Genomic DNA, 11,379 nt, shown 5'->3' on the forward strand with positions numbered 1-11,379 from the left:
GAACGTGAACTGAACTGTACTGTGTTAATGCCCGATGAACTGTTACTGTGAACTCGTTCATTCTGGTGTCTGTGAACGGCACGTTCTTTCAGGTTAACATCGTTCAATGGGGTGCCAGATTTCTATAGAAAACACACTGTAAACGCGCCTTAATAAGTAGCGGAAAAAACACCCAATCTGGCAACACCAGCCACCAGTGTCGCACCGCGCATGCGTCATCAAAAAAAAAAAAATGCACGGAGGCGACAGCTGCGTGTAGCAAAGAGGCGGCGTATAATAATTTAAATGAGTTTTATGAAGTTACTGACAAGGTCAGTGAGGATGGGAGGAATCTGACCTTTCTTTGCAAACATTTGCACCTTAATGATAACTGTCGTGTTTTTATTCCTTATTTTAAAAAGTCCATTCAAGCAGCATGTGTTTGAGAATGTACTGTAGGGGTGAACGCTGCAGCTGCTGCTAGTGTGGAGTGAATGGACAGCAACGTTAAAGCAACAATCCCCTCAATGCTAAAGTAAACCCTGGTTGGATAAGGATTCAAAATTGGATATGAAGATTAAATCTGATGCATAGCTTCAGTGTTAAAACTGATAAAATAATTGCTGTCTGTTGTTCTATATGGGCTGTGGCAATCATTTTGAAAAATAATAGCTTGCAGCAACATATGAAAAAAAAACGGATATAAAATTTGTGAACTCAACTTTTAACTATTTCATGTAGAAAGTGAACTTTCCCAACACTGGAAATATGAACATAAAGTCCAGTTCCCTGCTGTAAATGCGTTGGAATGCAAAAAGCTGAAATTAATTTCCGAAAGTCGCTCAAAGTACAGAAATGAAAAAAGCTGAAATAAATGCTTAACACTGCTGAACGAATAGAAATAGGAGAAGCTGAAATACATTAAAACAATTCTGAAAATACAGAAATGAGAAAAGCTGAAATTAACTTGAAAGAATTATAAAAATAAAATAAATAAAAATGGGAGAAGCTTATATGAATAAAAAAAAATACAGAACTAATAAAGGCTTAAATTACTTCTAAACATTGCTGAAAGAATAGAAATAGGAAAAGCTGAAATTACAGATATGGTATTGCCTTATAGAAATGGTACAAACTGGTATAAATTTGAAATAATAAAAGCTGAGAATTAAAAAATTTATTTTCGTAGTAATATAAGTAGTAGTACTAGTTATAGTTGTAATTGTGGTACTAATGGTAGTAGCAGTAGAAGAAGTAAGTACTAGTACTATTATTTGAAAGAGCAGTTCGTATAACAACACAGCTTCAGTTAAAATTATGAAAAAAATATTATAGATATCAACAAGCTGTTTTTTTATAAAAAATGTTGACACCAACATTTTAAAGTTTAAATGGTGTCTCTAGCTGAATAACTGGAAAAGCTGAAAAAGATTTATGATTTTAATTAATATAAATTCAATTATAAGAGCTAAAAAGTTGAAAGTCATAGCACCTCTATCCTGAAGGAGTTGACCATTTTAATATTTGAACGGTTTTAATAGTTAAAAGTGTGAAGGAGTTTTGTGAACGGAAGAAATAGAACAATAATAAGATGTTGGAATAAAGATTCGAAGAACAATACTTAAAGAGTACGTTTTAACCCAGTAGCAAGCATCACATCAGCTCCGTTGGTGAAAAGATTAGGAGATTTCTTTGCATTATTGCAGAAAATAAGCTCTGGGTTGAACAAAAGTTAATGATTCATAAACAAATCATTCAGAAAAAACAACTTTGAATGATGAATAAAATGAAATGAAAATGAAACTTCAGCCAACGATAGCATGTTACCTGCCAGTGTTGCCTGTGTTTGATGAATATATGGGTGCCTTATAATCTCAATATACTGTAGGTCAACTTATCAGTATCAAGCAATACTTTCTTAAAACACAGCAGATATTTTTTTTATCTATAGGTCTATATTCATGATTTGGTTGTCTATTAAAAATCTTCAACGTCATTGTCAGATTATAATTGAAGCAGAGGTGTTTACTTCAGGTGCAGTAGAGGAACTATGTAACCTGAACAATTGGAAAGGTGTGCCTTACGTAACACAATGTGACAAAGAGACACAGGTAACAAATAGTTGACCACCTGGCAGTATCACGCAATGGGTGAACCGTCCAACGGCTGCAAATGTAACCTTTTAGATCCGCCCATCAGGAGACATGGAGGGAGGCGTTATCCTCTGATGACATTTAATGGGAAATGAAAGTGAAAGGAAAAATATTATAGAGCTCTGAAGGACAAAAGCGACCATCTCCAACAGAAGCTTCACAAACACAGGTGAGTTAAACCACGTTGATCTTATAGTTATATCTGGATAAATATCTAAACAAATCTATCCATCTATCTGTCAGTCTGTCTGTAGTAAAGAACCTTTTGCACACTAAGAACACCTTTAAAAGGAAAAGATAGACAAGTTCTAGATGAAACTGTTGTGATGTAAAAGGATTTGTGGGGTTATTCGTAGAAGGTGGAACGGTTGTAAATCGCTTGTGTTCCCGGTTGAATTTTGGTTTAAAAAAAGAGGTTTTTCCTGAGTTCGATAACATTCTTTTCAGTCGTGCGTGATGGACAGAGACATGAAGGGCAGTCTGAATGAAGCAAAGCAGTGTAAAAACGAAATGGGAGGAAATTCCAGTCCTCCTCGACTCGCACCAGCAAGACAGAGCCAGAAAAGGCAGCAGAAACAAGCTTCAGGTGCAGAGGAGGAATCCAAAACGGTGGAGGGGCCGGTGTCTGCAGAGCTGAGCAAAAGGATCAAACAACACGCCGAACACCTTAAGATTCGTCTGCCGGACCGCCGCTGGGCCGCGGAGATGGTCAACGATTTCCGGGACAACCTGTTGAAATTCCTGAGGCTCAACAGTGATCCGCCCTTTCAGTCGGCTGAGTTCCTCAACAGCGGCAGCTACTTTGAGAAAGTCAAGGTGAGGTTGTGATGAACAAAGCAACAACCGGAGACTCCTTTGTTTGAGAAGACTGAGAGGATTCTTCACAATCACTCAAACCGTATAAAATGCACGTTGTGCTTTGGTGACGTACCTGTAGCCGGCCAGAGATAGTTCAAGCGTGTAGGAGCTTGAACAGCCCAGCTCTTTGTTGTGTTGAATCTCAGATCCACAGCCCCGACGAGTTTGACATGATGCTGAAGCTTCAAGTGGGTCCACGTACCATCGCGACAGAGCTCGACGACGGCCTCTTCTACCAGATCCACCTGACCCGGCCCACTCAGGGACCCATACGGGCCTTCGTTCTGGAGAGCGAGCGCACGCTCTCATCGAGCAAGATCCTGAGTGAGATGTATTGCCTGGTCCGCAAGTTCCTCAAGACCTACAAAGGTCTGATTATTACCTCTCATCTGTTGTTGTTGTTGTGGCTGCCATGTGGTTTCTCCCTCTTTACTTGTGTTGGAGTTGGAGTTATCAGGACTCTTTTTCTGCACTTCCTGGACCTCCGTCCCACCTGGAGAACCCGGATAACTCTGTGTGTTCATGTTCCCATGTTTCCAGTGCCCGACAGTGACTTTCTCTGGATGGTGAACAGGAAGCTGCCTTACTCGCCAGCTGTGACGTTGTCTCTGAGCAGGAAGGACGCCAGAAGTGACGAGTGGATCTCTGTGGACCTGGTTCCTGCTCTGGAGGTAATCAGTTACATGTCTTAGTCAGGAGGACTAGTTTAAATCAAATCATTTGATCGCGGATTGATATGAATTAGGAGATTAGAGACACACCAAATGCATTGATATATAATACTACACATTCACCCCTCTAATCTTCTAATTCATGAATCAAATCAAATGAATCAAGACAGTAAAAATAACATTATATACAACAATACACAGATGTTTGCAAATATATTTTTCACAATATATATTTATTAGGGGTGTCAAATGATTAAAAATTTTAATCAAATTAATCAGAATTTTCAGTGGATTAATCATGATTAATCACACCTGAATCCTAACCATTTTTTCTTTCTGAAATGCATACTAAAGATAAATAACAGGACACAGATACATAATTATCATTATTATTATCATAATTATTATTTTTTACATAAATGTATGTTATTGATATTTGATTTTTTAATTCATTCCAGAAAATAATCAAATCAATGTTATTTGATAAGTTACAGACTGATTTCCCTGCATGGCTCTAGAAGAGTCTCGAGCCTCTGCAGTTTATCCCACTCTGCTGCGAGTTTGTGCTCCTGATGGTTCAGGGCTGCGATGACCAGACATGACCAGACATGTCAACCCTCCCGATGTTTCAAAGCCCCCCCCGAAAATCTCCCGGACCGACCTTTCTCCCGATTTCCACCCGAACAACAATATTGCTGCACCACCCGTCACTGGGCGCGCCGTTTCAGACCGAACAATAATAAAGGTTACACCTTAAAGTCAAGCGCGGCGATTAGAACGACTGGCGCTGCAAAGAAATCCGCTACCACCCCCATTTCAGTGTGAAATATTCCCATACCTGGGAGGATTTACATCGCATTGGCTTCTCTTCCTCCGCATGTTTCAGAACAGCGCTGCTCTTGCTCTGCTGGGCGGAGCTTTTCTTCTTCTCTGTTCTGCTGCGCGAGAACGGGGGGGGGGGGGGGGGGGGGGGGGGGGGAGCGGGTCTCTGGCGCAAACAACTTGCTGAACCTGACGGCCTGACATATGCCTGCAGGTGGCAGTAATGTGTTGTATAGGATGAAGTGCATTCCCTAGAAGAAGAGGTTCTTTCCGGACCTGAATAATTTGTCACACTGCGCATGCGTGAAATGCGTCAAAAAAATTGACGTAATTAACAACAAACAGCTAATTAACGCCGTTAACGCGCTATTTTTGACAGCCCTAATATTTATATATATTTCTTAGGTACAATTTTGATATACATATATATATATATTGACAGAGGTAGGTCTTAGACATAAGTGTAGTGATAGTGAAAGCAGTATTGTACAGTATTGTACTTAATGAAACTCTAGTTTATACTTAATGAACTCGTTTACCTTTTTTCATGTATGGAGGTCCAGAGTTGGCCCGTCGCTGTCCGCAGCGGTCCAGATGTGGACAAATGGCTGGGGAAAAAGGTTCGCCAAGAAATGAAAAGTCTGCCGTGCTTCTATGTCCCGAAGAGGCTTAAAGGACAAAACAGTGAGGAAGCCAAAGGTTAGAGAAGCTTGGGTCTATTTTTGTATTTGACCAACGCATGGCGATGTGATTTATCTCCTTAGTCAGTGATGGAATATTAACTGAGCACATTTACTCAAGTAATACTTTTTCTGTAAATTAATTATTAATTAGGTTACTTGTAGCTTCATTTAAAGTATTAAAACGACACTTTTGCTGGGACAATGTTGACTTTTTACTGCATTTATTAGTAATTGTAATATTTGTTTCTTTCTTGATTGAATTTTGAAAGCTTGATGAATTAAAATGTAAAAGATTGATCCAGTGTTTTCCAACCATTTTGACTTAAGGACCTTTAAGTAAACCCATTGTCTAGTTGTAATGTTTTAGGTGTCTCTGATCTTCAGTGTGAAGTTACACTCCCATTATTCATCTTACAACTGCTCTGGTAGCTTGTGAAGATTTGGAGGGGCCCGACCCCCAGGTTGAGAACTACTGGACTAAACTACCTATTACAGTAATAATGTAATTTATCATATTAGTCACCGGGTACCTGAAATTACTGTTATTTGAATTTCAACCTCTTTGAAGGAATTTATCGTCCCATGAAGCTGAAACATTTTTGTGTTGTGTTTGTCTTTAAACATAGAAAGTTGGAGGATTTCTTTCTCTCACATTGAGAAAAAACTCATCAGGAGCCATGGCAACAAGAAGACCTGCTGTGAGAGCAACGCTACCAAATGCTGCCGGTGAGACTCTGGACCGTCTGTTTTCACATCCTTTTAAGGATCCCTCTCTTTCTTTGAGAGGTCTGCAGACAATCGGTTTACTGCAGATAATTAAATCCCTGTCAATAATAACTCATTTACAATCCTGATTTAGAGTGAAGTATGAATAACTTTGTTAATACCCCATCGACCTTTATTCTGATTCTAAACTAATACTTTAATAAATAAATAAAAAGAAAAGGCAATGCCATATATATAGTCAACAATAATGTACTGTAATAGGACAAGCAATTAGAAGGACATCATAACAGAGTTCAACTGAGGACCTTTTTGGTGTTGCAATTTCCTGAAAAGGAAGGCATTTTGGAGTAGAACGTTTTTCTTGAAAACTATTTCCTTTTCTCTCTGTAAGGAAACAGTGCTATATGCTCCTCAAGTCTCTGATTGAAGGCTTGAAGCTGCGTTTCCCAAAAGAACTGGATCAGCTTTGCTCGTACCACGGGAAGACAGTCTTCCTACACACCATGTGCATCAGGTAGAACATCTTCATCAGTATTAATTGTTGTTATCATTGCAAAAAACAGAAACAGTAGCACTGGTGATTGTTGTCAAAGTATTATAAGCAGCCGTGTTGACAAGTTGCTTTAGTAGTTCCTCTATCAGTAGAGTAAACACTAATTTTATCATTGTTAATTGAATATCCTTAGATTTTATGCATTTGAAGCACCTATAATCTGTTTTTTTAATAACACCACTATGTTACAATCTATGGGAGTCACTCTTAGGGATGAACCAACAGAGAATAATAGCATGAATCAGCAGCTTCCCTTTGTTTGATAAGAAGCTTTACAATAAGTTTTAGCTCAATGTTCAGCCCACAGCTTTGCTGTGTTTGGTTCCCTCTCCGAGCGACATTTTCTGCAAAAACCCTGCTGAGAAGCTGCAGAAAGACACTGTTAGAGACCACCTGGTCAACAGAATAAGCAAAGACACCTAATTCATCATCAACATTTTAATAACTATTTGATTAATTCAAAAAGTAAGCAATAGATTATCGAGTGATATAAAAAATGTAATTGGTTGCCATCTAAAAAATATTATAAGTCACCGATATCACGATAAGAGAAAGTAAGTAAGTAATTCATCAATTTATTGATTCATGAGTGCATGAACAGAAAACGTAATGACAACAGTTTTGATAATTAATTAAGTTATAATTGATGAAGTAAAATTATTTTCTGATTCCGGATCACTTGAATATAATTAGCTTTTATGTTGTTGTTGTTTTTTTGTTACCCTTTTCTGACATATGAAAGACATTATTGATTAACTAATTTATTAATAATATATATTTGGAGTTTTTTTTTTTAATTTTAGCTATTAATGGTATACTCGTTAGAGATAGTATCAGTATAATAATTTTTCTTTTTTTTCCCTGTCAGGTATGACGATGCCATGTGGACCCCCCAGCAGCTCCCCGCCTGCTTCCTGGACCTCCTCAGTGCCATGGAGGGCCACGCTCGCATGGGCCTCCTGCCTCACTTCTTCGTGCCCGACTGCAACATGTTCTCTCCAGCCAGCTTCTCCCGTAAAGCGCTCGCTTTCCTCGTCAGTGCTCTGGAGGAGCAGAGGAGGAAAGGACTGCCCCTGCTGAGTCATCCGGTGCCTGTCCCACCAATCATAACGATGAAACCTTGTGGAGACACCTCATATGAGAGCCGGAAAAAGGCGTCAGCCATCCCGGAATCCTCCGTGAGATCCATTTGTGATCCCCAGGAAGGCATCCTGACCACATTTCTCCCCCTGGTTGTTATAGCTTTAGTTGTTGTGCTAGTTCTCAAGTTTGGATTGCGTGTGTAAATGAGGTGCAAACGGGTAGCCTAATGATGAGCACTATGCCTTATTGATTTTAATTTGTATGTGGCTGAAATATCATTTGCTTTGGTGATAAAGTGTGGGAAAATAAAAATCCATGTTTAGAAAATGTTTTAATGGGAGACTTACTTCTTGTCGTTTTTTACCATTGAGGTATAAATTGGTTCCTTTTGTTCCTTATTGCAGTGTAAGTCCTTTGTTCATAGTTTTTCTATGTATATTTGGTACCTTTTGTTTAAATGTGAAGTGTTTGGTTTGGGTTTTTGTAACTCTCCATTTACTGTCATCCCATATGGATTAAATAAATTATATATTCATTCCTAATAAATTATAGAGCTTGCTTCAAACTCAGTGTGACCATCCTTTTGCATCTGTTCTGTTTTTAATACAGGATCAACATATGACAAAAGCATGTACAATAAAAAGACAATAAACAAGGCCATACCTAAGGATTGATTTTGTCAAAGATTATTTTCGCAATAACTTTTTCTAGATATAAAAAAATCATTGAAAATACAGAAAAAAGTCCCAAACGAGAAAGATATTAAATTGACTTTTCAATTTTTATTGATTAACTAATTGAAAAAGTGAACGCTGTGAATATACGTGTGCATTGACTCAAGTATTTTGAAGCTTCTTTCTTTATCTTTAAACAAAAATAGCGTACTTTGTTGTTTATAGCGCTGTAAAGAGGAACTCTCGCGTTTTCTTGCATGTATCGCCGAGGACATTAGTGGTGAACACTCCTCTATAAATATCTCTCGCCGGAAACGTATCGGCCTCTTCTAGTGATCCAACATGGCGGTGAGTACTTCATCACACCGTACGAGGTGATCATACGTGAAGTAGTGGTGGAAATCTACAATCATCGGAGCTGTTGGGTCATCCTAACTATTTTTTGATGTGCAGGGACTTAAACTTCGATATGAATGATTCGTCTAGAGCCATATTTATTTAACCAATGAAACCGGAGACAGTTTAAGAAGAAAAGCGAGAGATGCTAACAGGCTAGCTACTGAAACCTGCCCTTCTCTCGTCCAGCTCTAGTAATAATCTTAAAGACAGTGTTGCAGTTGTAAAATGACTCTACGGTTACATAGCAGGCATTTATATATCCGTAACGTTGTCTATATCGTTGTGTCGAAGTTTATTTTCCGAACACGTAGCCTAATGTGATAACGCTAGCCGCAGAGACAGTGGCGATATGTACGGACATGTTCTCCCGGCATGCGTTGCTCTTACGTTGTAGGTAACTTTAGTTTGAAGTATATCGCCAGAAAAGCGCTTTTTTACGTTTAACGTTATTGTAATTGATAGCATAAGTTAAAGCTTACTGTTAACCTGTTGACAGAATCATTTATCTGTCAAGCCTGTGCTAACCGATAGCACGCTAATAGGTAAACTCAACATGGCAGCGGCGGGTGACTACGTGTAACAACTTCTTTTGGACTTTAAAGTGTGAATCCAACTGTTCCTGTTGTGTTCTCCAGGAACAAGGTGAGAAGAAGGAGAACCCCATGAGGGAGCTTCGCATTCGCAAGCTCTGCCTGAACATCTGCGTCGGTGAGAGCGGAGACAGGCTGACCCGTGCTGCTAAGGTGCTGGAGCAGCTCACAGGGCAGACTCCCGTCTTCTCCAAGGGTGAGTGTGACTGGGTCCTCTACAGAGAAGTAATGCTATGAAAATCCCAATTGCATATTTCAATGTCCTAGGTTTCATAGTGGAATATAACTCCAAAGAGGGAAAGAATTGGGCGTAAAATGAATGTACTGTTTGTGTTTTCAGCCCGCTACACCGTGCGATCCTTCGGTATCCGCAGAAATGAAAAGATTGCTGTCCACTGCACCGTCCGTGGAGCCAAAGCAGAGGAGATCCTAGAGAAAGGACTAAAGGTATAAATGTGCAATTGCATATTGATAATCATGTCTCACTGGTCCAGTTCTACCTTAATATTTGAAGTTTTGCAAAATCATTTTTTTGGACTCATTCTTGCCTCTCCCCAGGTGCGTGAGTACGAGTTGAGAAAGAACAACTTCTCTGATACTGGAAACTTCGGCTTCGGTATCCAGGAACACATCGACCTGGGTATTAAGTACGACCCCAGCATCGGCATCTACGGACTGGACTTCTACGTTGTAAGTTACCCAAAAAATGTTGCTCTTTGCATATTGTGGTGAGAGCTATCGAAGCATTAATGTGAATGGCATTTACCATTGGACACTCTTGTACACACTTCAGTTGTTTTGGTAAAGATTCCAAAAATCCAAGATTATTTCCTTTTGCAGTCTTGGTGACATAAACTGACAGGATGTAAACATTAGCTCAATGAAATGTTGCCTAGCAAGGAGTTAGTCAATTTATTTAAAGTGGTAGAGTTGAACTTGTCAACGTTGATGTAAAGACCTATTTTTGTTGAAGGTTTTTATTTAAATTGTGAGTGATTTTAACTTTCTAATTGGGAAGTTGCATCTGATATAATGGGTGTTTATTTAATAGGTTTAAAATTACTTTTATTTGTACCGGTAGGTAGACTTGGTTTGCAATAGATAGCGAGGGATCATCTTGACATATATTAAAAACAAGACAACATGATAAAGTACACATGGGTACAAGTCAATTAAAAATTGGTAGTTCACTTGATCCTGGCTTTTTTCCTAAAGTGTACTTCGTTACGTTTGCCAAATTAATTTTTAATTTTTTTCCATAAAGTTAATTTGTGCATTAAATTGGCCAAATGTGTTAAAATAGTTTTGAATCGGCCAGTCGTTCGGCTTAAATTGTATAAACTACAAATATGTTTGTTTTTAAACCATTTTGACGTTATTTAGAAATCCACACTGGATTTATTTTGTAGTTTAGGGGAATCCTTGACTCTTCAAACATTGTATTAAACAAGCGCTGAGGTCCAAAAGGCCAGAGTTAATGTGTAACCGCCTGTTCTGGAGCATCTCTGACCAGCTCTATCCTCCCGTGTGTGCAGGTTCTGGGCAGACCCGGCTTCAGCATCGCCGACAAGAAGCGGAAAAGAGGCCGCATCGGCTTCAGGCACCGCATCCGTAAAGAGGAGGCCATGCGCTGGTTCCAGCAGAAAGTGAGTGTTGACATTCTGAGCCACCTGCACACAGTTGGCTGGCGTTTTAAGTCAATTTATAGAAATGAGTTATGGGCTAAAATAAATAAGATACGGTGTGTTAATGATGGAAGATCTGGGTGGCTCATTATGAAATCCAAACAAAAGGTGCCACATTATATTTATCCGCACCCTTTCACAAAATGCTGGAGAAACTGCAGCATGATTATAAACTGCTTAAAAGTTTCCTGATTTACTAAATTCCACGGCTGTATTGTTTGAGTCTTCAGTCGCTCCCTGCAGCAGAAATGTTATATCATATAACTAATATTGTACGTGTACAATGTACATTGTATTTCAATCTAATAATTGTCTTTGTTCTTTCAGTATGACGGCATCATCCTCCCCGGCAAGTAAAGGACCACCTTTTGATGTTTGACAAATAAAAACTAAAAAAGGAATCTTGTTTGACTTTTCTGCGTTACTTAATATGTGTACATAGTTTGGACATGGCTTATTGTCACAAGCCTCACTTAGTGTGTCATTGTCAATCAGAGTTTGAG

General features: G+C 39.0%; 2 protein-coding genes across 2 annotated transcripts; both read left to right on the forward strand.

Moving 5' to 3' along the window:
• Positions 1–2,219: 2,219 nt before the first annotated feature.
• On the forward strand, positions 2,220–8,186 carry LOC119218702 (cyclic GMP-AMP synthase-like). The gene is made up of 8 exons (XM_037473300.2): positions 2,220–2,301; positions 2,580–2,948; positions 3,137–3,359; positions 3,531–3,661; positions 5,041–5,182; positions 5,793–5,892; positions 6,284–6,406; positions 7,314–8,186. Exons 2-8 carry the CDS (start codon positions 2,589–2,591, stop codon positions 7,729–7,731), a joined length of 1,497 nt encoding a protein of 498 aa, XP_037329197.2. The 5' UTR covers positions 2,220–2,301; positions 2,580–2,588; the 3' UTR covers positions 7,732–8,186.
• Positions 8,187–8,468: 282 nt separating this feature from the next.
• rpl11 (ribosomal protein L11) lies at positions 8,469–11,277 on the forward strand. The gene is made up of 6 exons (XM_037474670.2): positions 8,469–8,550; positions 9,237–9,387; positions 9,532–9,638; positions 9,750–9,881; positions 10,727–10,837; positions 11,204–11,277. Exons 1-6 carry the CDS (start codon positions 8,545–8,547, stop codon positions 11,231–11,233), a joined length of 537 nt encoding a protein of 178 aa, XP_037330567.1. The 5' UTR covers positions 8,469–8,544; the 3' UTR covers positions 11,234–11,277.
• The last annotated feature ends 102 nt before the right edge of the window (positions 11,278–11,379 follow it).

This window comes from Pungitius pungitius, chromosome 17, assembly GCF_949316345.1.
Source record: "Pungitius pungitius chromosome 17, fPunPun2.1, whole genome shotgun sequence".
NCBI lineage: Eukaryota > Metazoa > Chordata > Actinopteri > Perciformes > Gasterosteidae > Pungitius > Pungitius pungitius.

What these genes read in the sequence shown, in the direction of transcription:
- rpl11 (XM_037474670.2), top strand. An exon ending in GACTCCCGTCTTCTCCAAGG is followed by an intron (nt 9,388 to 9,531) that starts GTGAGTGTGACT and finishes TTGTGTTTTCAG; the next exon opens with CCCGCTACACCGTGCGATCC. An exon ending in TCCTAGAGAAAGGACTAAAG is followed by an intron (nt 9,639 to 9,749) that starts GTATAAATGTGC and finishes GCCTCTCCCCAG; the next exon opens with GTGCGTGAGTACGAGTTGAG.
- LOC119218702 (XM_037473300.2), top strand. Translation starts at nt 2,589, where the DNA reads ATGGACAGAGACATGAAGGGCAGTCTGAATGAAGCAAAGCAGTGTAAA. An exon ending in GCTACTTTGAGAAAGTCAAG is followed by an intron (nt 2,949 to 3,136) that starts GTGAGGTTGTGA and finishes GTTGAATCTCAG; the next exon opens with ATCCACAGCCCCGACGAGTT. An exon ending in AACGCTACCAAATGCTGCCG is followed by an intron (nt 5,893 to 6,283) that starts GTGAGACTCTGG and finishes TCTCTCTGTAAG; the next exon opens with GAAACAGTGCTATATGCTCC.